General features: G+C 42.3%; 3 protein-coding genes across 9 annotated transcripts in view; 2 read left to right on the top strand and 1 right to left on the bottom strand.

Annotated features, from left to right (window-relative positions):
• The window catches only part of LOC107263410 (transcriptional regulator ERG homolog), a 31,749-nt gene extending 12,680 nt beyond the window's left edge, over positions 1-19,069 (top strand). For 3 of the 6 annotated variants that reach the window (XM_015730593.2, XM_025080774.1, XM_015730595.2), the window contains 4 exons: positions 8,132-8,191; positions 13,324-13,383; positions 14,901-15,138; positions 16,091-19,069. In XM_015730593.2, coding sequence (XP_015586079.1) covers positions 8,132-8,191; positions 13,324-13,383; positions 14,901-15,138; positions 16,091-16,424 — 692 coding nt within the window. In that variant the 3' untranslated portion in view covers positions 16,425-19,069. The remainder of the gene's footprint in view (positions 1-8,131; positions 8,192-13,323; positions 13,384-14,900; positions 15,139-16,090) is intronic. The other 3 variants (XM_025080776.1, XM_025080775.1, XM_025080777.1) reach the window with 3 other exon arrangements.
• A 152-nt stretch (positions 19,070-19,221) lies between these two features.
• Positions 19,222-21,159, top strand: LOC107263414 (pyrimidodiazepine synthase). Of its 2 annotated transcripts, none has more exons than XM_015730607.2 (6): positions 19,222-19,456; positions 19,612-19,652; positions 19,734-19,839; positions 19,947-20,190; positions 20,303-20,524; positions 20,622-21,159. In XM_015730607.2, exons 2-6 carry the CDS (start codon positions 19,628-19,630, stop codon positions 20,751-20,753), a joined length of 729 nt encoding a protein of 242 aa, XP_015586093.1. In that variant the 5' UTR covers positions 19,222-19,456; positions 19,612-19,627; the 3' UTR covers positions 20,754-21,159. The 2 variants fall into 2 exon arrangements, with proteins under 2 accessions (XP_015586093.1, XP_015586092.1); XM_015730606.2 differs by having other exon boundaries at positions 19,222-19,535.
• On the bottom strand, positions 20,996-21,867 carry LOC107263417 (coiled-coil domain-containing protein 167-like). The gene is made up of 2 exons (XM_015730610.2): positions 21,606-21,867; positions 20,996-21,488 (listed from the first exon to the last, which is right to left on the bottom strand). Exons 1-2 carry the CDS (start codon positions 21,633-21,635, stop codon positions 21,222-21,224), a joined length of 297 nt encoding a protein of 98 aa, XP_015586096.1. The 5' UTR covers positions 21,636-21,867; the 3' UTR covers positions 20,996-21,221.
• Positions 21,868-22,012: the final 145 nt, after the last annotated feature.

Below are 22,012 nucleotides of genomic sequence, written 5' to 3'. Positions count from 1 at the left end.
ATCTAAGTATCTTATGACACGCAATAGCAAAAGCTCCTGCGCAAATGACCCATGTCCACTATCTGTCATTAGAATTTCACAAAGTCGTAATTTCCACGTGTAACTCACCAGGATCTTTGAGTGCCGTTGCGTGGCTGTCCTTCGACCTGACAAAGTGCATCCACGTGAAGCTGTTGGACGTCGCAGTGTCTTAGGGTACCCCGTATAAGATATTCTTTTGCTTTTCCCTCAAGGAATTCTCCTAGTACAAGCTTAACGGTCAATGTCAACTGGTTATAGTGTCAATAGGCAGCTATTAGACTCTTCGTGTAATAATCATCCAGAAATACGGCTCTAATATATACTATAGTCATTACTATGCTGTTTTCTACCATTAAATATTAGTCAGTTTCCAAACGCTGTGTTTGGTGTATGATGTAAATAATCGTTTATTGATTAACTGTTTGACTGCGCAAGTCGAGTTAACTATGGCTAATCTCTGATTTGTAACGCCCTCCCTCTCTCGGTCCGTTCTACCCCTGCACGTAGTTTTCACCCCAGCACCCTCCTAGCGCTAACACAGAATTAATATCTCGCGAGTTAGCACCCCTTCTCATCCCGCTCAACGGCCCCCAAAACGGAAATGAGCGCGCGGATGCCTCTACTTCACTCTGCGTTCATTCTCTCTCTCCCTCTCTCTCTCTCTCTCTCTCTCTCTCTCTCTCTCTCTCTCTCTCTCTCTCTTGCTCTCTCCACCTCTAGATCGTCCTCTCGCTTTCGTACAGACTGTATCGTACTCTGTCTCTCATTGGTTGTGTCTGTGTACTCTATACTTCTCTCTCTTTTCATCCCTTGTATTTCAGTATGTACAGCTCACTCTCTCTCTCTCTCTCAGTACCTCTCATCACACTATTAGTCTATCTCCCTTCATACTCTCTCCCCATTCGCAGTTATCCTATACACTGATAACACTTCACTGTATATGACGTCAACCCCCGATCCACCCTTCCCCAAGTACACCGGCAACCCGATAATTATTTTTTAAGCCGAATCCGGTTGCGTTTCCGTCAAAATCTCACGCCATATCTCTACACCCTTTGGCACTCGATTCAACCCCCTGGTCTCTTCGCATCTTTCGCTCCTGACATATTCTCCATCAGAAATCCGACTTCGGACGCTTTCTTGGGGTTTCCGTTTCACGATAGAGGACCCCCTGTCCAGGTCGAAGACACTAGAAAATTAAATAATTTTATTTCTCCCTTTTTTTCTTTGCTAGTCGCTTGTTCTTTATTATAGTCTGTTCTTAATTTTTAACTGTTCATGCTCGGCTGAATGCGGATATATGCAAATCTACAGTAATTAGGCTCGCTATATGAAGCGTACACGAAGTACGCATTATGAAGTTTTGGGGGATGCGCAACCAAGCTTTGTTTGAGGCAACGACTGCGTTCTTCCGTAACGTAATTAATGGCTTTCGGTACCCCAGCTACCCTCTCTTGCTACCCACTCCTTCCGCTCCTCCACAAATCTACTCCGTTCGAGTCCTGAATCCTAAAGATTCGTCGTCACTTCCGACTCGGAGAGTCGCAGACTCGTCCGTGGAATTATCGTTGGTTTCTAGGGTAGAACAAAAATAATGAGTTAAGGTGACCCATTGTAGCTGACGATAAAGGGAAGAAAAATTGTGTGGTTACAAATGATTATCAAGGGATGCTCGTAGGAACAATAAACTTATATACAGGGTGTCCCAAAATTACCTGACCAACGGGATATGGCGGTGTTCGGGAGGCACCACTGATCACGAAAATGACCTTCCTTTTGTCCGGAAGGTAATAGTTTTTAAATGGGAGCAGGTCAAAGTTGACCAATCAGAGGGAGGCGTCAAGAAAAACGCAGGCACCTACGAACTATGAGTTTTCTTCCCTCGCTTTTGTTTCTCGGTAGCTTGTTTCTTGTTTCCAATAGGCATGTCTTCGGCTGACGTCATCCTGCCCGAAGCCACTGAGAAACAAAAGCGAGGGAAGAAAACTCATAGTTCGTAGGTGCCTGCGTTTCTCTTGACGCCTCGCTCTGATTGGTCAACTTTGACCTGCTCCCATTTAAAAACTATGACCTTCCGGACAAGAGGAAGGTCATTTTCGTGATCAGTGGTGCCTCCCGAACACCGCCATATCCCGTTGGTCAGGTAATTTTGGGACACCCTGTATATAAGTTTATTGTTCCTACGAGCATCCCTTGATAATCATTTGTAACCACACAATTTTTCTTCCCTTTATCGTCAGCTACAATGGGTCACCTTAACTCATTTTGTTATATATCATGTAAAATTTTTACTCTGCACAGACTGAGTGTCGCCCAGACTTCCCGTCGGATCGTGAAAGACAATTTTTCAATGGTTTTTTCTACAAATTGACGTATGATAAAAATTGTAAAGGTTATAAGAACTCTTTATGTATTTACACAGTTCACCCTTGTACCAGCCAATTGAAATCAGCATCTGCGTAATATCCAGCTATGCTCTATGTCACTGCCACGTGCAGTTCATCAAACATGCCACGGGAACGTGTTTCCAAATGTTTGCTTTAAAGCGTTTATGCAAAGAGTTATTCGTAAGAGACGCCATTTAAAGAGACCGCAGAATTTTCCTGGTGCAGCCCTTATTTGTTGTCGACTGTAGAAAAGGAAAAAAAACATTTTGACGTTACAAGAAAAAAGTATACTTATCCAATCTGTAGTAGATAAGGATTTTCTGGTAATGACTTAACCTCAAAAACCTTCTAAGATACCTTGACAAGGTTAATCTTGTACTGTGGAAAAGTCAGAGGTTTTCTTGCGTTTTAATGACGGAATTAAAGGTCACGCAAGCCATTACGCTACGAGGCAGAATTTCTTGGCATGTCTGAAATTGGCTTTCACTGCCGCAATGCCGCCTCACCGTTCTCGGAATTGTCGTATTCTAGACACTTTTCGATAACTAGAAGTAATACACAATTTGTCCACAATTACGTACGGCGCTGCGATCGTTTACCGGACTCGCACGTGAACGAGATTTGAAACACAATATATAGCAGTTCGGTTCTGTTTCTTAAGTTAGTTTGACCTAATCTCCTTACCAAGTAGACAATTTTCACGGTGACCTGCACAACTATTGTAAAGTTTCGTACTCTATTCGCGGCCTTGGTCACTGTTACTTCAGTGCAATGATCCTAATGGCGCATATATTTAATGCACACGGGCAAGGAAGAAAGTTCGTGACTTGAACGACACTCGACACTCACATACATTTAGCAGTCATACAAGCAAACGTGAGTAAATTATCAATAAATTACTACCAACACCTTACACACTTAAAAGTAAATCGAATTTTGATCAATTCCCCCAACAGCACGACCATCTCAATATTTATAACATCGACACCTATTGCCAGCGTAACGAACTATCGTCCCATAAAAATTTAACAAAATATTTTCTATCTCTGCGTTCCTAAAGCAATTATAATCCGTCGAATGGACTGCACGTCATAAACTTGCACACAAAACGGCAAATTCACATCCATCCAATGACGAAAGTAACGACCAATCCGCATCGTGTAAAAGCGACGACAGAATTTCGAAATATTTTCGATACGCGACACTTGAACACGGATCTTACACCAGAGGGAGGAAAAATTTGAATAAAAAGAAAACCACAAGTAAAATTTACCGAATGCCATCTAGCGAGAATTCATTGAACTTCTTTTTCCTCGGTAACAAAGATAAACACTTTTCGGATTCAAATCGCACTGGGGCTGGCTTATCGAAGCATTGTAATCGAAATACTATACCAAATTCTAGAACGTCGTCAGGGCGTGGGTCTATCATACTGGATCAAGCATATTGTACAAATTGAATACGAAGAATTATCTGGTAGGGAGATATGTATCATCGCGTACTTAAGCGACCCCCAAACGTAACAAAGTGGCACGGTCCTTATCGTGTTATGGGTTGGGTGGCTGGGTGGCCGGGTGACTGGGCTGACTAGCTGGCTCGTTCTCTCCGTTCTCCCTTCGCGTTCTATTCCCTTGCCCTATAACACAACGAGCTATGCGTCTCGCGTACAATAGCCACCCTGTCATGTTTCATGCGATACAATGATACTCAACCCTCGTACTCCGACTCGCCTACTCGGCCGGAGTGCCGGCGTAATACCGTAACCATATCTCAAGATAATGCCAGTGAATCGTGACGTGTTGTTACTCCCACTTTGGATACAAGACCAATCTCTGAACCGAGCCTGAAGCTTCCATACGCTATACCTCGTGATGACCTTCGACCTCGGTAACGAAATCAGTAACATATATGTATATTAAGTAATGCCCACGACAACCCTTAAATTCTTACAGGGACCAAGTACAAGATCAACTGAATACCACGGCGCCAGGACTTGGATGTAACCAACTGAGGGGACCTCAGAAGTTGGGGATAAGCTCGCGAAGGGTAGCTATCGTTTCCCCTGGAAAAAAGGCGCACCCCCAACGTTACACGCGGACACTCGAGAGCGATCGCGCGTTAAATGCGCCGCCGGGCGTCCGCGGTCGCGTGGCGTACGCGTGCTTTCCTCTGTCTCTCTCTCTCTCTCTCTCTCTCTCTCTTTCTATCTTGGTCTCTCTCTTTTCTCTGATAGGGCTGCCGGGCTGCTATTCCACGGACAGTGGGACCTATGCATAGAACGTGTGTATCACCCTGGACACGCGTGCCCTATGGTAGTACGGGGAAAGGTTAACGGACAATTTTTATTCGTTGGTTAACGTTAACCGACGTTCACGTATTCTTACCTTGGTCACGTGAATCACGGTAGTAAATAGTAAATAGTATTGTCGGCCATTTACTACACAGGGGGGGTGGTCGTTACGACGCCAGCCACTTTCAGCCTTACTTTCAGACAGGAGCCAGTAGACTGAGTCACCCTAGGACTCGTATCTGGTGGTAAAATTTTTCATTGGAAATAATAATTATTGGGTCCATTTTGAACTAACGACAAAATGCATTCGTCGATTTCCCCTTTGTTTTTTTGGATTCCGACTGATTGGATTTGTCGTTCTGCTTGTCAGTCCTTGGATTTTCTTCGGAACGACTTTTTGGATGATTATTGCTATTTGGTCTTGCTGATTTTACGTCTTTGAAGATTACTTATTCCCTGGAATAATTTTGACCTTTTTTTTTTAGGTTAATGAGAATTTTATGCAAAGCTGAATAATCGATTGACCGAACTAATCTTTGTTTAATCGGCATATACTGATTCTATGTACTTACGTTGTACACGAGGATGGCGGATGTTTCCTGTTTGGTAAAATCATACCAGGAGAATAACCCTGGCACGGGTCCAGGACTTGAAGGATTTCGTTAGGAGAAGTTTCTCGACTGTTATTTCTCCTGGATATGCCGTAGAGTATTTACTTGAAATCGAGTATCCAAAGTACTCTGGCTCTCTCGTGCAGGATAAACTTTTGGAAACGAAGCATCCCCTGGAAACAGACAAGAAACCGGATGAGCTAACCGTTCCTCGAGCAGACCCAGAACTATTTCCAAGAAGAAAGTATTGAAGTATTGTTCAGTGGGTTACCTAACGATATCAAAACTCTCGAAGGTAATCAAAGCGAAGCCGTATGGGTTAGGTACGACCGGATAGACTGCACTTGACCAGGGTAAACACAACCTTAATTCGATCCGGGTTGAATCTATACTCGAATGAAAGAAGATCAACCAGCAAAACTCCTCAAGCTCCTCAGGTACTAATGAAACGTTGATTCAACTCACGCATCTGGATCCTATGAGTGCAAAGGTCATTGATTGAGAAAACTCAGGATGATCCGAGGTCAGTCCAGCTGGAGCAGCTTGTAAGTGGCTAAGCGTGTGTTAGGCGGTTATATAGCGAGTAGCAACGATACTCGTAGGTAGAAACTCCTACTTCCTACTTTTCTCTATGAGGGGCAGATACTCTCTGGGTGCTTTTCCGTATAAAATGCTAGTGCAACACCTATGGCTGTTACCAGCGTTACGTATGGGGCAGAGAGGTAGGTGTGCTTAGAAGCTCGTTAGCGGTAGCTCGAGTAGAGGGTAATGCGCGCGCGTCTACTTGGTTCCCTCGGCTTCCTGGGATAGGCCAGGGTGCGCCTCCACCCTCTAGGAATCGCGCCGCCCCCGAGTAGAGGTTTATCGATGCGACGGATTCCTCGATGGGGGGCGGTACGGACTTCCTCGCCGACGCACTGGAGAACGCAAACCCGTTTCCAGTATCATTCAGAGCGGGAAGCCACGATGATCGTCCTACCACAGTCCCGCAAGCATTTAGATTAATGAAGTGGTGATGAGTCGTTTCGTCGTGGTATTAATTAATTAGTGAGGACGATAAGAGAGGAGGTGACACCGTGTCTTCCGGCCGTCGCTCTTTCGCGATGCTGGACCTCAAGAGCAGCGGCGGGACCACCGCTGCCGAGCTACCACGTACTACGGCCTTTACTAATCTCTCCATGCTCTTCGCCGGTACGTTTAGAACGTTCAAAATAATCATCGATCTCTGATTAGATTTAGATACTGTGTAATCCGTGTATCTTGGATCAATTGGCGGCAGTCGGATGTTTTCTTAGGGGCTACTTCCTCGGAGTGCACCTTGGCTAATTTGGTGCTGACGCTTTGTATCTTTTTTTTGTCATACAAGATTTTTCTTTTGGATTTATCAATATTTGACAAATAATTTTTTTTTATTTTACTCACGCCTCGTGTTTTTGTATTCTCTGCGCTTCTATACGGTTTGATTTATCTATTGTGAGTGCGTGAATGCAATTTGGTACGATGCGATTGTTGTTGTTGTGTTATTCAATGGTTTTGTTGTTTTTCAAAAATATTTAGTCCGTTCCGTGCATTTTTTTAAATGGATTAATACTTTTTTGTAATCGTGTCAACGCGCCCTTCGAACAAGAATATTTTTCTATGAACAACCATCTTATGTAGTTTTTTCGAATTTTCATGTGAAAATCTTATTACGATTTTTTTGGGAAATCTTACAAATTCATTGATTACAATTATTCTGCTTGTTTAATACGAGAATATGTATTTTGGACGTTCTAAGCGTCCGACTGTTACATAGGATGGACTGCCGCCTGTATCTTCTTATCAAATTTTGTCTCTAGTACGATAACCAAAAATTCTACTTCACGTTTCACCTAACACTGCGCGACTCATGCTTCTACATTGATCGTGGGGTATTCAGTTTTCAAAAATTCTATTCCTTAACCACCCGGAAGTCAGTTAGATGCCAGAAAGAAAAAGAAATTATTTTACACAATTCATAAAAAAAAAGGCCAACCCCAACCGTCGTTCCCTGCAAATAAAATTCCAACGCATATAACACCCGTTAGAAATTTTCGAATATTCACCTAAACCGATACAACCCTCGAATTGGTGTATGGGTCTACAACCCTCACATATCGAAGGGATGATTTTTCCCATAGTTTTCGAAAACTCCTTCCCGAGATCAGAGACTATCCCGGGTCCACCCTCTGTGCATTACGGAAACGTGAAATTCGAGGCTTTATTAATGGACTCTATAGCGATCAAGCATATGGGGTGTACAGTATAAGGATCGACGCCGGCTACTACATACCTAGTGGATGTTTGCCTAGAAGACGACGTATCGCTGCGTGGCGTTCGTATGTACACAAGGGCGACCCCTAGCCAACTCCTACATAAGTTCATACATACGTACGTGAGAGCTCGCGCCAATAACTGCCAAATGAAAATATATCTGTCTGCAAAGAGACCCCAGGCGCTAAAAGAGAACTCAGCTTCCACGAGGAAAGTCTCGGCAGAACAAAGACACAAGATTTTTTTTTTATTAAAAAGAAAGTAAAATCAAGGATTTTTAAATCGCCTAAAAAACTAATACCGTATAAGATTTTTTTACACGATTACAGCACGTGTGTCGATTTTCGTTGGGATTATCACGATTATTCTTACCATTACGGTACACGTGCTGAATTATCATATACTGGCAGGTTTAACAAGCTAATAGATTGTATCTCTGGGTTAATGGACTTGATCTAATAAATCTCTAAGTATTTATACGCCTATCACAGAATCACGTTACTCACCGTATATATTTATCTATGTCACAGATGCCAGCAGTTCGTATAAGGGAGGCTGGAGTCACGCCGCGTCACCTGCCCCTGGACAGGGTAAGAATTTAATACGTCCGTTAATTGATTATTTACATCGTTACCGACATGCACGCGTTCACATTTCCTCCGAGTCCTGTCAATCATTTCTTGAAAGAGCAGATCGTTGGCATTCAGACGAAAAAGGTATCCTTTCTCAAACACATGCTAATTCGGGATTCCAACCCTGGCGCAGCAGTTGAACCCCAAGTGCGGTGCAATCGGTAGGAAGAAATTGACATGTTAAGATCCGTATTTGTCGTCTGAGTCCTGAAAAAAAAAAAGAAAAAAAAAATCAGAGAAAAAGTTACCCATAACGATCCCGACTTGGCACAGTAGGATCCATCAAAGAGAATGGGTACCTTTCTTTTTCTTCTTCTTTCAAAGTAGAATGGAAGAAAGGGGACCGTATAAGCTTCGAAGTTTTCTTCAAGGGTTGGTAGATAAGGGTTGATAGTATGGGTAGCTAGGTAATGGGTATATCTAGGTAGATGGGTGGTAGGTGCAAGTTCACGCGTCGTGGCTCCCGCTCGGAGTTGTCTGAGGGTTGGCTCGACGTCGGAGGCATAGGGCGTGGGCGTCCCGGCGCTTTGTGGCGCGTTGAACCGCGGCCCCTTTGTCGTCGAGAGCCCCCAGGGTGCAGAGAGACGCCCGACGCGCTGCTACGGCTACCATAGGAATACGAGGACGAGGAACCGTAGAGAAACGGAGTAGGGCAGGCTAGGAGCCCAGCATCCCTCCATCCCCTGGAACAATCATTGCAGAGATCAGAGACGTGCCCGCAGGCAGCTTGTTATAAACGGCTTCTGGTTTTCTGGGCGACGCGTCCCGGCAACCCCGTTGTCAGGAGCTGTGCAACCCTCTCTACCTTCTTTGGTCCACCCCCGAGCCCTAACTGACTCTGACTGGGTTTACACTTTGGGCCACAACAGAGGAAAACGTCAGCACCCCGGCTACCCCGAAATTAGCTGGCGCGTGTGACCGCCGGCACTGTAAAACTCATTCGCCCCATGAAATTGAAATTATGCTAGCCATCCTCGTGGTCATCCTCTTGTACGTGTTACCCTTGCGATTCTGAATACAGATATTTTCTCAAGGTTCGAAATTCGTGGAAAAAAATTTTCTTTTATTAATCTCAAATTCATGGATACCAGACGATACTTTAGTTTTATGTATCTCCTTCGAGGGTAACATTTTTTAATGTTTACGAGTATTTTTTTTTTTAATAGTCAACTTTCGCGCGGCATTCAAAATTGCCGCGCAAATTTATTCGCAAAGAACGTTTCCGTACCGTGTCACTTAACCCGTGCTTTCTATCCGAATATAAGTGGGCAAGATTCTTGCTTTGGAAACGGCGCTCAAACTGTACCGGCTTTTCTTCTCGACTCGAGATCGACATGCGATAGAGAGAAGACATTTATTCGGACGACTTGCAATTTTGAATCGAGTTGTATACCAACTCCCGCGACTTCTGGCCGATACTACGGGACGCGTGTAAAAAGCGTGAATCACACTTGGCACTCTGCTACGTTCCAATTATATTTTGGGTATCCGGTGTACTTTTGTATATTCGTAACCGAACAGTAATGCCCACTTAGGCACTCTAAAAAAACAATGCCCAGAACGTTACGAAGATTTTTCTTTTGGCAAGATTATTTTGAGGAATTATAATTTTAAAAATATATATATCTTATACATATATCATACGCTATATTTATGCCTGTGCATATACACTTTACTCCGCTTGCCAGTTTTCGAGAAGTAACACATGGCAATTGCATAGTGACCTGTGGTAGAGATAGTAGAGTAGAGTAAAGTTGAATAGTAGAGATTCTTCGCGCAAGACTCAAGAAGATTCGCTGATCGTCGATATATACCGGAAGTAGTCTGGATAGTGCGATTCCGGCGGAAACTGCCTTAGCAACGCCAAACTTACCTCAGCTCGGAACGTTCTCAAAGATACTTCGTGCGCCCGTAGTAATATACCGTTCATACGTCGTTGAGCTTTCATTGCTATACGACGTAGTTCCAAAGAATTTTGGATCAGCCGTAATTAATTATATAATTAAACTTTAAATTATGAAATACGATTGAAATATATTAAAATATCATATCGATATCTCATATCATTCAAAAGTATGATCGTTAAAAGATACACTCACGGTGTAAGCCAATTCATGATAGGGTTTTGAACTTGCTCGGGACCGAGTCAACACCTATGTCTGTCTTTCTCTTGCTCACGCAACTAGCCATAAGTCCGTCCTTCTCGCACTCGCGGCGGGTATAGGAAGATACGAAATTCTAAAGAATTTCATTAATCCACGTGAGGAGCGGCTTTATATAGTCTGTTCGTGGTAATCGTGTACTGGCAGATTCCTTCGTGCAATGAGTTCTCGTGACAGATGTCACGTCTGACTACAGAGTGCATTCGGACTGTATTACAGTGAGGTAGAGCGTAAAGCAAAGTAGAAGAGGGTGGCGAGGGACTTTAAGACGAGTTGTAGAACAATAAAAATAGCCCGACTGAGAGTTTGCGTGACTTCCTGACCCGAGCCGACCCGACTTCTCTGACTCCCTTCCCATTCCCAAAGTCCCCCATGACCCATGGGGCTCCTAGCTAGACGGTAGGCAACCCTGCCCCCCCTATGATAATTACGTGCTCTAGAGCGGCGCGTGCCTTGGCAGTTCGCTCACGCGCCTCATCGCCTACGGTTCTAGCGTGACTATCTTATACCTCGATAATAACGATCGGCCCTTTGCTCTCTACCCTTTCGTGCATCCTGGCCACCTCCCATAACTCGTATACAGCACCCTTCGACGGCCTCCCAGGTAATTCCCATTTGTCGATTCTCAAAGTCAAACAGTTCCGTCCGAGGTGGGTCGACCTTCAAATGACTAGTCCCAAATTCATCCCCCAATTTTCGTATTATTTTTTCACCCACCAGCTTCTCCCTCTCAAGATTTACAAGCACGTCGATATCACCCGGGGTAACGTTAATCGGTCTCTAATCGACGTATGTCGTGACGTAGAATGAGGTCGCGTCGAACCGAAAGAGATTCCAATCTGACTCTCTTCGATTTCGAGGATTTAAATATCCCGCCGTTTCTTTATCCATTCATTAATCTACTCATGCTTCGAGCGACTTCTCCAAGTCTTAGTAAGATCCTTTTCCTATGTTCCAAGGATGGTTACGCACGAGTTGACAAGGTTGCTAAGTCAGCCGACGGCATCCTGGTGAAGTTGAAACGTAAAGTGGTCCCGGTGGTAGCTGAGGGAATGGGAATGGAAGTTATCACGATATACTATAGGGGGTTATAGAAGGTGTTCTTTGATGCGTGAACGTGTCACGCATAGGCACGTGACCATGTATGTACTACAGAAGACATAATATAGACTACGATAGCCGTCCCGGCACCCTATCTCATACTTACCCCAATATGCTGCACGCATTTCTATCCTCGCCCGGTTCCGTTTCGTTCCGTTCCGTCTACTAGCTTGCGAACCGTTTCCCACTGACTTGTTGCCGGCGATCCGTGTCCCCCCCGACCAGAGCTCGAAACCAGAGCCAAAATCCGGCAGCACGACGGCCCCTGCTTCCTGTAGGGTCACGTTGGGCCAAGTAGAGTCAAGCCGGCCAGAGTTTTCACCTACCCCTCGATCACGGGCTCTGTCAGTCGCGTGCTAGCTTACTTATTACGGCACTGTGATTTGTGCCAGGGGAAGACAGGGGTGTCGAGGGGGTTGCCACCACTATGGGAAAACCTTAGCCTTTCGACTTTACCTTTTTCATCCTCTCGGCATCGCGTACACAGTGTTCTTTGTCTATCACATCAGACTCTTCGAGAAAGTCCCAGTGAGTCGGACAGGCGGGAACGTATTCTGGATAGAAATTTATAGGTTAGGTCCGGCAAGATCAGATATTTCTCTCGTTCATCCACTGACCTTTGTACTCGTTCTTTTAGCCCTTCCTAGAGTGTCTTCGACGTTCTACCTCCGTTACCCTCGCCCTATTCTTCTGCTCTCCCTTCAGGTCGAGTAGCATCATCGTACAGGGTCGAATCCGAAGAGAGCATCAGCGCGGAATGGCGGATCCTTTGATCCTCCCTTGAGGAGGCTCCACGGTGCGTAACAGGATTACCCCGCCCCAAGTAATTGCTTGTGAATGCGCAGATACGCGCGACAATGGGAGCACCATGCCGAGGTGACGTTCACCCGGGTAGACCAATTCCAGGAGGTAACCTCGACGCGCTTCTGACGTTAACGTTCATCCTAGTTGTTGTCTAGGGTGGCAACAGCCCCGCGGCTATACTGATTGCGGCTGAGCCCCTACGAAATACGGACGATCACGATTGCTGCCCCCCCGCCCTTCCCCAGAATTGTCGTTCCACCACGTTCAGACCCTCGAAGGTTGTCCCGTTGCCAATCAGACACCAAATCGAATTGTTTAACATAGCGGACACCAACTGCTACTTAAAGATCCAGACCCCTTACGTGCTGATCCCACTGATTCCAATTCCTCCACGTGATCGTCACCACTTGGACGATTGTATCTGTATACAAAAAAAAAACAATTCACTTTTATTCTTTCGTCATGATTAACGATCGTCCCCTGACGTCGTTTATGTGTAACGTAAAAAAAAAGTTCCCTAGAATTTTGACTGATCGCCAAGAAAAATAACTGCCAGTGGACTTTTCCCCATCGAAAATCAAGGGGCATTGTGCCTAAGCAAATTGCACGCTCTCGCGAACGTGACCGACGAATTGGTCCAGTGTGCCGAATCCCATCGAATCGAGTTGATAAGGTGGCGAGAGATGCTACTACCAACCCTAGTAGCACCAGTAGCAATGCTACTAGCAGACAGGCCGGGACCGAACAGAAGTAGGGAGAGAAACGTATACTGAGCACTCGGCTCGTGTTTGCCTACACGGAAATCCTCTCTAACGTATTTCTAACGCTCGAGTGCGTCTGTTTTTTTTCATCTTTCTCCTACGGAGATCCTGATTTTTCTTCGAGGGACTCCAATTCTTCATGATCCGTGTACTTCACGGGGCGTCGCGACGCGATCCGACGGGTCGTTCCTACCGTCGTCGCGATACGATCCCTCAAGTCCTCCATGCTTAATACTTTTAAGGTTACTTTCCTGCGTTTCAGGATACGGGAGCGGCCTGTCGAAATCAGCACTGGACACGCATTCCCACCTCAGGCAGCCTGGTATGTAGTAGGTAGATACTTTTTCAAAAGTTCACGCACTTTCCCCCTCTCAGTGTCCCCCACCTAACCTATCGTCACATCGTGACAACCGTGACTCTCAATTACCCAGTATGCACTGGGATAAATAGCTCTTGCGGGTATGCTTATTGTGTTTCCATAAAATCCCGACAGATGGTGCATGGAATTTCTTCGATTCCCGTTAATCGCGCAATTCAAATGACGTCCTGATTTCTTGTGGTCGCACCCTAAAATATTACTCCATTATCGAAAGGATTGTTTGCGTTAATAAAAAATGAACAAATACGCCTCTTCGTGCGTCCTATATATAAATATATTTTATAATTTGAATATAATGACACTAAAGATTCTAGTCCAGGTTTAATATGAGTCTGACACCTGCAGTGTCTTCTTGTCCAGTACGGCGAAACTAAAAGTACGATGGTTCCTTCTTGTCCAGAGATATGTTTTCTTCTGGATTGTTCTAGAAAGAAAAGTCTCACCCCTCCCCGTAGATGTTATCTCGAGCGTAAAGCAAATCTTTATACCGACTGTCAGAATGTAGGTATTCCGTCCATCCCTGTTATCGTACCCTCGTTTCAACCTCGAACGAATAAATGGGAGTACATCGCAGACTCGCCCCATTCCTCCATTATTAACTCGTAAGTGAATTACCGTTCGATCAAAAGACGATCACTGCGCGCATTCACAAAGTTCATCGAGCGAGGCGACCTTTGAGGTCCGACAGTAATTCGGCTTCTGTCCCTATATGAATCTATCGCCATTTACCCTCGTAAATAAATGGTTGAAATATATATAAATTTTTTTTCTAACAGCCATTATCCACGGTATTAACTGCCACAGTCTTACAATGTTAAGCTCGTGAGTGATGTGTGATACGTAGAAAATAATTTTTTATCAAAATTATGAATATGTACAATAAAATTCTTAATCTCATAAATTCAATAGATTTTCGCGACTGATATTAAATCTATTAAAAAAATGGCCGACCTTTACGGTGGAGGGTACTCGAAAGTTTGGAAGACTTTTTCGAATCATGCCACTTGGCCGATTCTGCGACGTTCTCTCAATTGAAATTATTATGATCCAAATGAACTCTATTCTATTGTAGGGTTGCGATTATATCCTTTGTACAGAGTTCTAGGGTTCTCAAATGGCTGAGTAGTCGTAAGCGACGGTGATGACGCATTGTAAGGCTTTTAAGGGCGATAGGGAGTTCTGGGAGGGGAAACAAGCATAGAATAAGTAGGTATATCCGAGGACAGTCTAAATTCCATTTGTCATGTAATATATATATATATTTTTTTAAGTACCAATTCCTCATTGCAATTACCTGTAATTAAAATTCATCCTCTGTTTTCCTCAATCACACTCTCCATCCTTGTTTTACTTAGACATTTATCTACCTATATATTATTTTCACTATGCACGTTATGAATTTATATTTTTTTTAATCTTCAACTGTCTCTTATCACATTTCGCTTTCTCTCTCTTTGCAGATCCATACCAAATGTTCGGTGCGACAAGCAGTCGCCTCGCTAGCTCAGGTTCTGGTCAGATTCAACTTTGGCAATTTTTACTTGAACTCTTGTCCGACTCGAGCAACGCAGCCTGTATCACGTGGGAAGGTACCAATGGCGAATTCAAGTTGACGGATCCTGACGAAGTTGCGAGACGATGGGGCGAAAGAAAATCAAAGCCCAATATGAATTACGACAAACTCTCTAGAGCATTGAGGTGAGTTTAAAAAAAGAGGAACAAAAATTATCATTTTTATATAATTGCAGGTTCACCATACTCATGTGAGTATTTATCCATTGGTAGAAGATTAGATACGTAGGCAGATAGCGGGTGTCACATTCGAGCGGAATTTAAAAAATTATCTTTAACACCTTGAGAACAGACTGTTATGTTGGATATATTATTGGAATCTAATTTACTAGTTTCAAAGCTTATACTAAATCTTGTTACACGTTTATTGTCAGTCTTAATTAAATCTACTTCGGATGAGCAATCGATAGTCAATGAACAATAACTATTTTTTTATAAATTTTGAAGTACCTTCAGTCGATCACTTAGATAACGTTGATTACCTATCTTCACTGGTATCTTCGATATTGACGCTTTTTTGCTCTCTGTGAAAAATCAAAACGAATATCACAGTATTTTGCAATAATCATTTTATATATCGTTCAAGTTTTTACAGCGCCGATAGAACCGTTTAGAAAAAAGTGCAAAATGCAATAAACCAGCCGGAACTTTCAGCCAGACTAAAACAATCTTCATTTCCAATTGATCGAACGAAACGAATTCGTTTTCACAGAGAGCCACAGTGTAGGACTGGTATATCCACACAACATATGTAGGTATATATCAAAGAGGGTGTTGTAGGGTTTGGAGGGGTGGTGGGAGTGCCAGGGGGAAATTTCAATCACGTTCTAACTGTGACATCCCTACAGAGCCAAATATACACATTGTATATATAGTGTGTATATATATATATCCATAGGCGGTCAATACTATAAATAGAAGTGAATTAGAAATGTTTATTATCTTTTTTCATATCTCTAATAGCGTTACGCAACTACGGGAAATATCTCTGAGAAATTTGAATTGCGATTTTTAACGGATAATCGAATGTGGCGCCAAAGTACTTAATGGCTGCCGTATTTGTCGACGGCTGTTTCAGGTACTACTACGACAAGAACATCATGACGAAGGTCCACGGGAAACGTTACGCCTACAAGTTCGACTTTCAGGGTCTCGCGGCGGCGACGCAACCTGCTGCTGCCGATCCTGCGGCTTATAAATATCAGAGCGAACTCTTCATGTCGGGATACGGACACGCCAAGTTGAATCTAATGCCACCACCGGCGGCATCGGTTTCCGTTTCCGTCCCTGGCGGACTCTTCCAGTCGGCATCCAGCTACTGGTCCAGTCCTGGTGCGAACCTCTACGCCGGTCATCATACAGCCTCTGGACACGTTCCGCCTCATCTCGGCACGTACCCACACTACGCATGACCCACCGCCGAACACTGGGGTGCCCTGGGGACACCTCGCTGAGACACAACCTGACCCTGATCGTCGTGCACCCGTGTACTCGTACCTAAGTACTCTTGTGCTGTGCTACACCGTGCCATTCTTGTACAAGTTAAACCCGTGACCAGTTATGAGCCGCGAACGAATCCTTTTTTTTTCGGGGAGCCCATTATTGTCCCTTTGAACCTTGTATACCCCCACACTCCCTCGAACCCCCCGAACTCTCTGTCATAATTGTTTCGACCCTTGTTCCTTTATCTATACCATCTTGGAAGAATCTTACGAATCAGATAAATCGGAAACACGGTGGCGTTATCGAACTCTTTCGAGCGGATACGACAATGCGTTACGCAGTGTAAGAACGTTGTACATATAGAATGATTGTACTCGCATACGGGTGAATCCCGGAGTACGCGTGTGGATATATGGACATCGACTCGTGAGCCGACGGGGTGTCCGATGATGAACTTCAGAATCACTGTGCATCGTCCTGGATCAGCCGTCGGTACGCGTAGTAGGTTTAAGGTATAAATAATGCGTGTATTATAAAGTCTTTTAACTTATTTGTTATATCGGGTGCGTTTGTCAAGCATCTGGGTGATGGTAATTCTGCGATCGATTATTGTTATCCAATTGACGTCATTTTGCCTGTTTTTTTTTTAGAGTGCGAAGGAAAAAACAATTAATTTTTTGATTTCATTGGAAGTGGGATTTATCGAAGTTATTTGGTATCTGGATCAAATTTTGGAAGACTTGTGATTCTCATGTATAATCGAGATTTGTATATAATGGGGTATGGGTATGGGGTCTGTTCTAGGAGTAACCTTTTCTCTTGTGGATGATTACTCGGATGCTGTGACTGCGCGATGATTAAAATGTACCTCTGTCGATGAAACGTAACTCCTAAGACGTATATTGTACCATACCACTCAATAAGATGTAAGCAGTACGATAAAATTAATTATTTAGCACTGTATCGGTGTTCCACTAGACCAGTTAGCAATCAGTTTTGGAACGGAAATTGTCTGGTACATCGTTTCTAAACTGGTTCTGTGAAACACTGGCCAGCGACCGATGTAGATAGAGTGTTTTCATGTGTAGCGTTAGGCGTTTAGAGAATCTAGTCCTAGAGCGAGAGAAAGTGGAAAATTGAAAGAGTGAGAGTCAACGAGAAAGTGAGTGCGAATGAATTTTAAATGAGCGACGAATGCAATAGAGAGAAAGAGAGAGAGGGGGGGGGGATGATTAAAACAAAAAATGCATGTGTCCTCCGGAATTTTCAAAATAATTTCAACACAGGACACCAGTGACGCAACTGACGCCGACGCCAGGAATGACCAGGGTGAGAGTGATGATGACGATGAAGACAGTTATAATGATGATGGCGATGATGGATGAGCAAGGATGGCTGATTCTAATATAGGCTACGATAGGTTAGGTAGATAAGCGACCCCCCTTTCTAACAGCGAGAAACGGCAAAAGGTGTAGGAGGGCCGCTGTTGTTGTTCTTGTTGTCGTGCGCTTGTATTAAAGTCGCCATGTTCTAATTAAACGGGCCGACGGGGTTGTATCAGTCGTCGGCAAAATCAATGTGCTTTGTGTTGGGGCTGTAGAATGTAAACGAAATGCCCAGACGTCGGTGTCGGTGGTGGCGGCGGCGGCGGTGGCGTCGGCGTTGGCGGGATACTCTTGCCGTCGGTTGGCGAATTGCTCGGGTTGCCATGGAGAACCCTTGGGGTATCCTGGCAGAGAGGCGGGACCAACGGGAAACCCCTCTTTCGGGAAATTCGTGGCGTCGCTGAAACTGCTGTGCTGCAGGAGCTTAGCCCTGGCTCAGCTAATCGATTCTGCTACCAATCAGCGCCCGCGCTCTCCTCCTTTGGTTCTCCACTCTTTTCTCCTTCACTGGAGGTGACCTCCTCCCTCCATCCTCGTACAACTATAGCACGTACCACTCCTCACCCTCTTATTCTCTCCTATATATTATGTGCGACCTTCTTCTACCTCGACTTATACTTTGGTATCTACCTATCTCCACCTACCTTCTACTGCCACATCGACCCTCCAAAACCTCCCCCCTCGGCAAGACCTTTCTACCAATACACCCTTTAGCCTACCGGATCCGCCATATCTACTATGAATTTTACTATTGCTCTTATCTCCATTTACCTTCGTCAGACTACGTAGACAAGGTCTGCGTCTTGTTGCTCTATAGATCCATCATCGAGTTACGTTCCTGGCTTCTTATTCTTAATTACTCTTCTTTGTTTCGGTTATTTAATTCAACGAGAATTTAGTCTAGCATCGATCCAGTTGAACATTCTATTTTTACCCGTTAACAAAGTCTGTGTCTTCCGGTTAATAAAAATTACTGAGTGTAATCATTACTTTAATATTCTGTGAAAATAATTAAATGTCACGCAGGAATATTCAGAGATGAAATTCCGCTAAATATCCTTGTGATCTCAACAAGATGACAATAGATACTGAAATGTTGTAATTGCCATTATTTATTTTTCACCTCTTCCGCTCAAACATTTTTTTTAGTATTATATATGTAAATTGTTAAGGTAGTCATATATTTCTATGAATATTGTAATCTATAAATACTATGATACGGACAATTATATCACAGTATAATTATTCATTGGTTACCATCCCTTTATCTAAGGTTGTTTAAAAATTGGTTATCTGTGGTCTATCAATATCATATCATGTTGTAATCAGCTTACAATATATGATGCAATATTTCTGTTATATATTTCTTCATTTTCGTTTCGTTTCACAGTTATCTGCTGTACCTACAGTGTTAAAGTACTGCTGTATCTACTATACGGAAATTTTCAGTTTAGGATTACCACTATTTCCAGTTGAAGCGGTACCATTGATAAAGCTTCCATCTAAAGGTTTGGTAGCGGATCAAAAGCATAGAAATCCACCTTGAGTTATTTGGATAACGGATTGACGAATTTGTGAACGCCTGGAACCTTCTATGAGATAAAGTTCTATTATACGTGCGTATATTATGTGATTTTGGAATAACCTTGGTTTAGATCAACTTAATCTGTCACCGTGTATTACTTCATTGAACCGGTACTTGTAAAACGTCAAGAGCCAATTAATTTAAAGGAGGATTATATTTTAATAAAAAACTAATACATTTTTCAAGATTCTGTCAAATAAAAATGAGTACCAAGCATTTAGGACCTGGTGAGTATTATTTTAAAGACTTTATATTGTTAGGACAGTAATAACTTCATGCAAAAATATTTTTAAACTTTATGTCATCAGGTTCTGTCGCCCCACCCATTACACCTGGTAAGCTACGGTTGTACAGTATGAGATTTTGTCCTTACGCACAAAGAATACATCTTGTACTTGATGCTAAACAAATACCGTGAGTATAATTATTCTTATTTGTTTATTAATGTCGTGGGGTGTGACTTTTTTGTGAAGGACTTTTCAGAGAAATAGATTTGTGTAATATTATATATACTTTTACAGGTATGATGTGGTTTATGTAAATCTTACTCGAAAACCAGAATGGTTACTGGAGAAAAATGAATTGGGGAAAGTACCTTGTTTAGAATTTGAGAGTGGAGAAATTCTATATGAAAGTCTAATTATAGCAGATTATTTGGATGAAGCTTATCCACAAAATGGTCTTCATCCAACTGATCCTATGGCTAAGGCTAAGGATAGACTACTTATTGAGAGATTTAATACAGTTATAACAATTATGTACAAGGTATTATTTTATTAAAAATGTTGTCTTTGTTGACTAAACATTCAATGAAGAATACTTGATAAACTATTCTTAACTTGACTCATTAAAGTTAATTTTTTTCTTTTTGCTTTAGTTGTATTTAGAAACAATAGTTGACCGGGATTTATTTGACAAGGCTTTAGCTGGCTTAGAAGTTCTTGATAGAGAACTTGCAAAACGAGGGACACCATTCTTTGGAGGAAGTAAACCAGGAATGCTGGATTTAATGATATGGCCATGGTGCGAGAGAGCTGATATTATTAGAGTTTTACGCGGTGATCAATATGTTATACCTCGTGAGCGGCTTTTAAGATTGGTAAGTATACTTGTCATATACTGTATTAATAATCGAACAAGAAGTTGTTCAAAAAACATTTATCTAATATCGCAAAATATTTTGTTTATTTAAAAAGCTGGAATGGCGAACTGCAATGAAAGAGGATCCTGCTGTGCGGGGTAGTTATCTAGACACAGAAACACATGCTAAATATATTAGAAGCCGTCTAGCTGGTTCACCACAATATGACATGCTCGCTTCTGCATAGATTACAGTGAAAACTATAATATATTGCATACTTTTAAATATATGCAATGGTCCTGAATATCAGCACATAATATATAAACTCAACTCCCTATGAATTAGAAATTGAACACTTTCCTAATATATATTTATAAAACTTTCAGTGAGAATATCTCCCGGTGAAAAACATTAATGACTGAAAACTGTTTTTTATTTACTAATTTTCCATATATTAAGCATATGCCTTTTATTTGTATTAATCATCAATGAAATTTAAGTACTTTATTTTATTTAATTCTTATATTTAATGTATTAATACAAAATGGAAGATCAAAATTGGAATGATTGAATGAGTTATAATGGTGTTATGCAATATTATGTTAATTTGTAAATTGTAACACTACCATAATAAAAAATGCAGATGAATATCACTTATCCTGTCAATTATCGATCACTTGTAAAAATCCTTAAAATCCCACTTTGAAGTTAACACTTAAATTGTTCCAAAAAACATAGAATACAGACCAAACAATAAGAAACACGCAAACACTAAGGCAGCTGCTACCATGAAAGTTCTTGTGTTTTCATGTCTTAAACTCTTTAATTGTTCCTCATTCCGTTTAAGTACTTCTTTCACTTCTTCTAACTCACGTTCTAGTCTCTCACGATTTTCAAATGTCAGCAATTTAGTTTTCAGTTTTTTTTCTATCCCATCCACTCTGTGCAGAGAAGCTTTTAATGTATCTTCAACACTTTGCATCTGAAAGAATAATCATCTGAAGAAAGCATTCATTTATAAAGATATGAATACAGACATTTTTCCAATGAGGTTAGATTTATAAAATTGATGTATATTAATTGTTAGATGTATAAATACCTCTGTCATTATAGTTTTAGTTTTCTCCATTTTAATCTGAAAACTATTAAAGTCTCAAATTTAAATTGTACTTGTGATTAGAGTATAGAATTAAAAAATAAGCAATATAGTTAGAGTTCTTGTTGCTTTTTCCACTATTCCCACCCTATATATTTGCCACACCCGTTATATGTACGTGGCAATGGGAAAATTATAAAAACTCGCAGTGATATCCAGTGATATCGATACAATCCAATCCAATCTACACCAATCTATACGAAATGCGAAATAGTTACATACATATAATCTTTTCAGTTATACCTATAAATGATGCTGAATATATAATATAATTAGAAGATAAATGCTGCGATTATTCATATGAAACGTATTTTGAGCGCGATCCACACAAATGGGAAAATTGACCATCA

The sequence above is a fragment of the Cephus cinctus genome, unplaced genomic scaffold (genome assembly GCF_000341935.2).
Source record: "Cephus cinctus unplaced genomic scaffold, Ccin1 Ccin1_scaffold0153, whole genome shotgun sequence".
NCBI lineage: Eukaryota > Metazoa > Arthropoda > Insecta > Hymenoptera > Cephidae > Cephus > Cephus cinctus.
The sequence above is the reverse complement of the archived record's forward strand: the minus strand, read 5'-3'. Positions and strand labels throughout refer to the sequence as shown.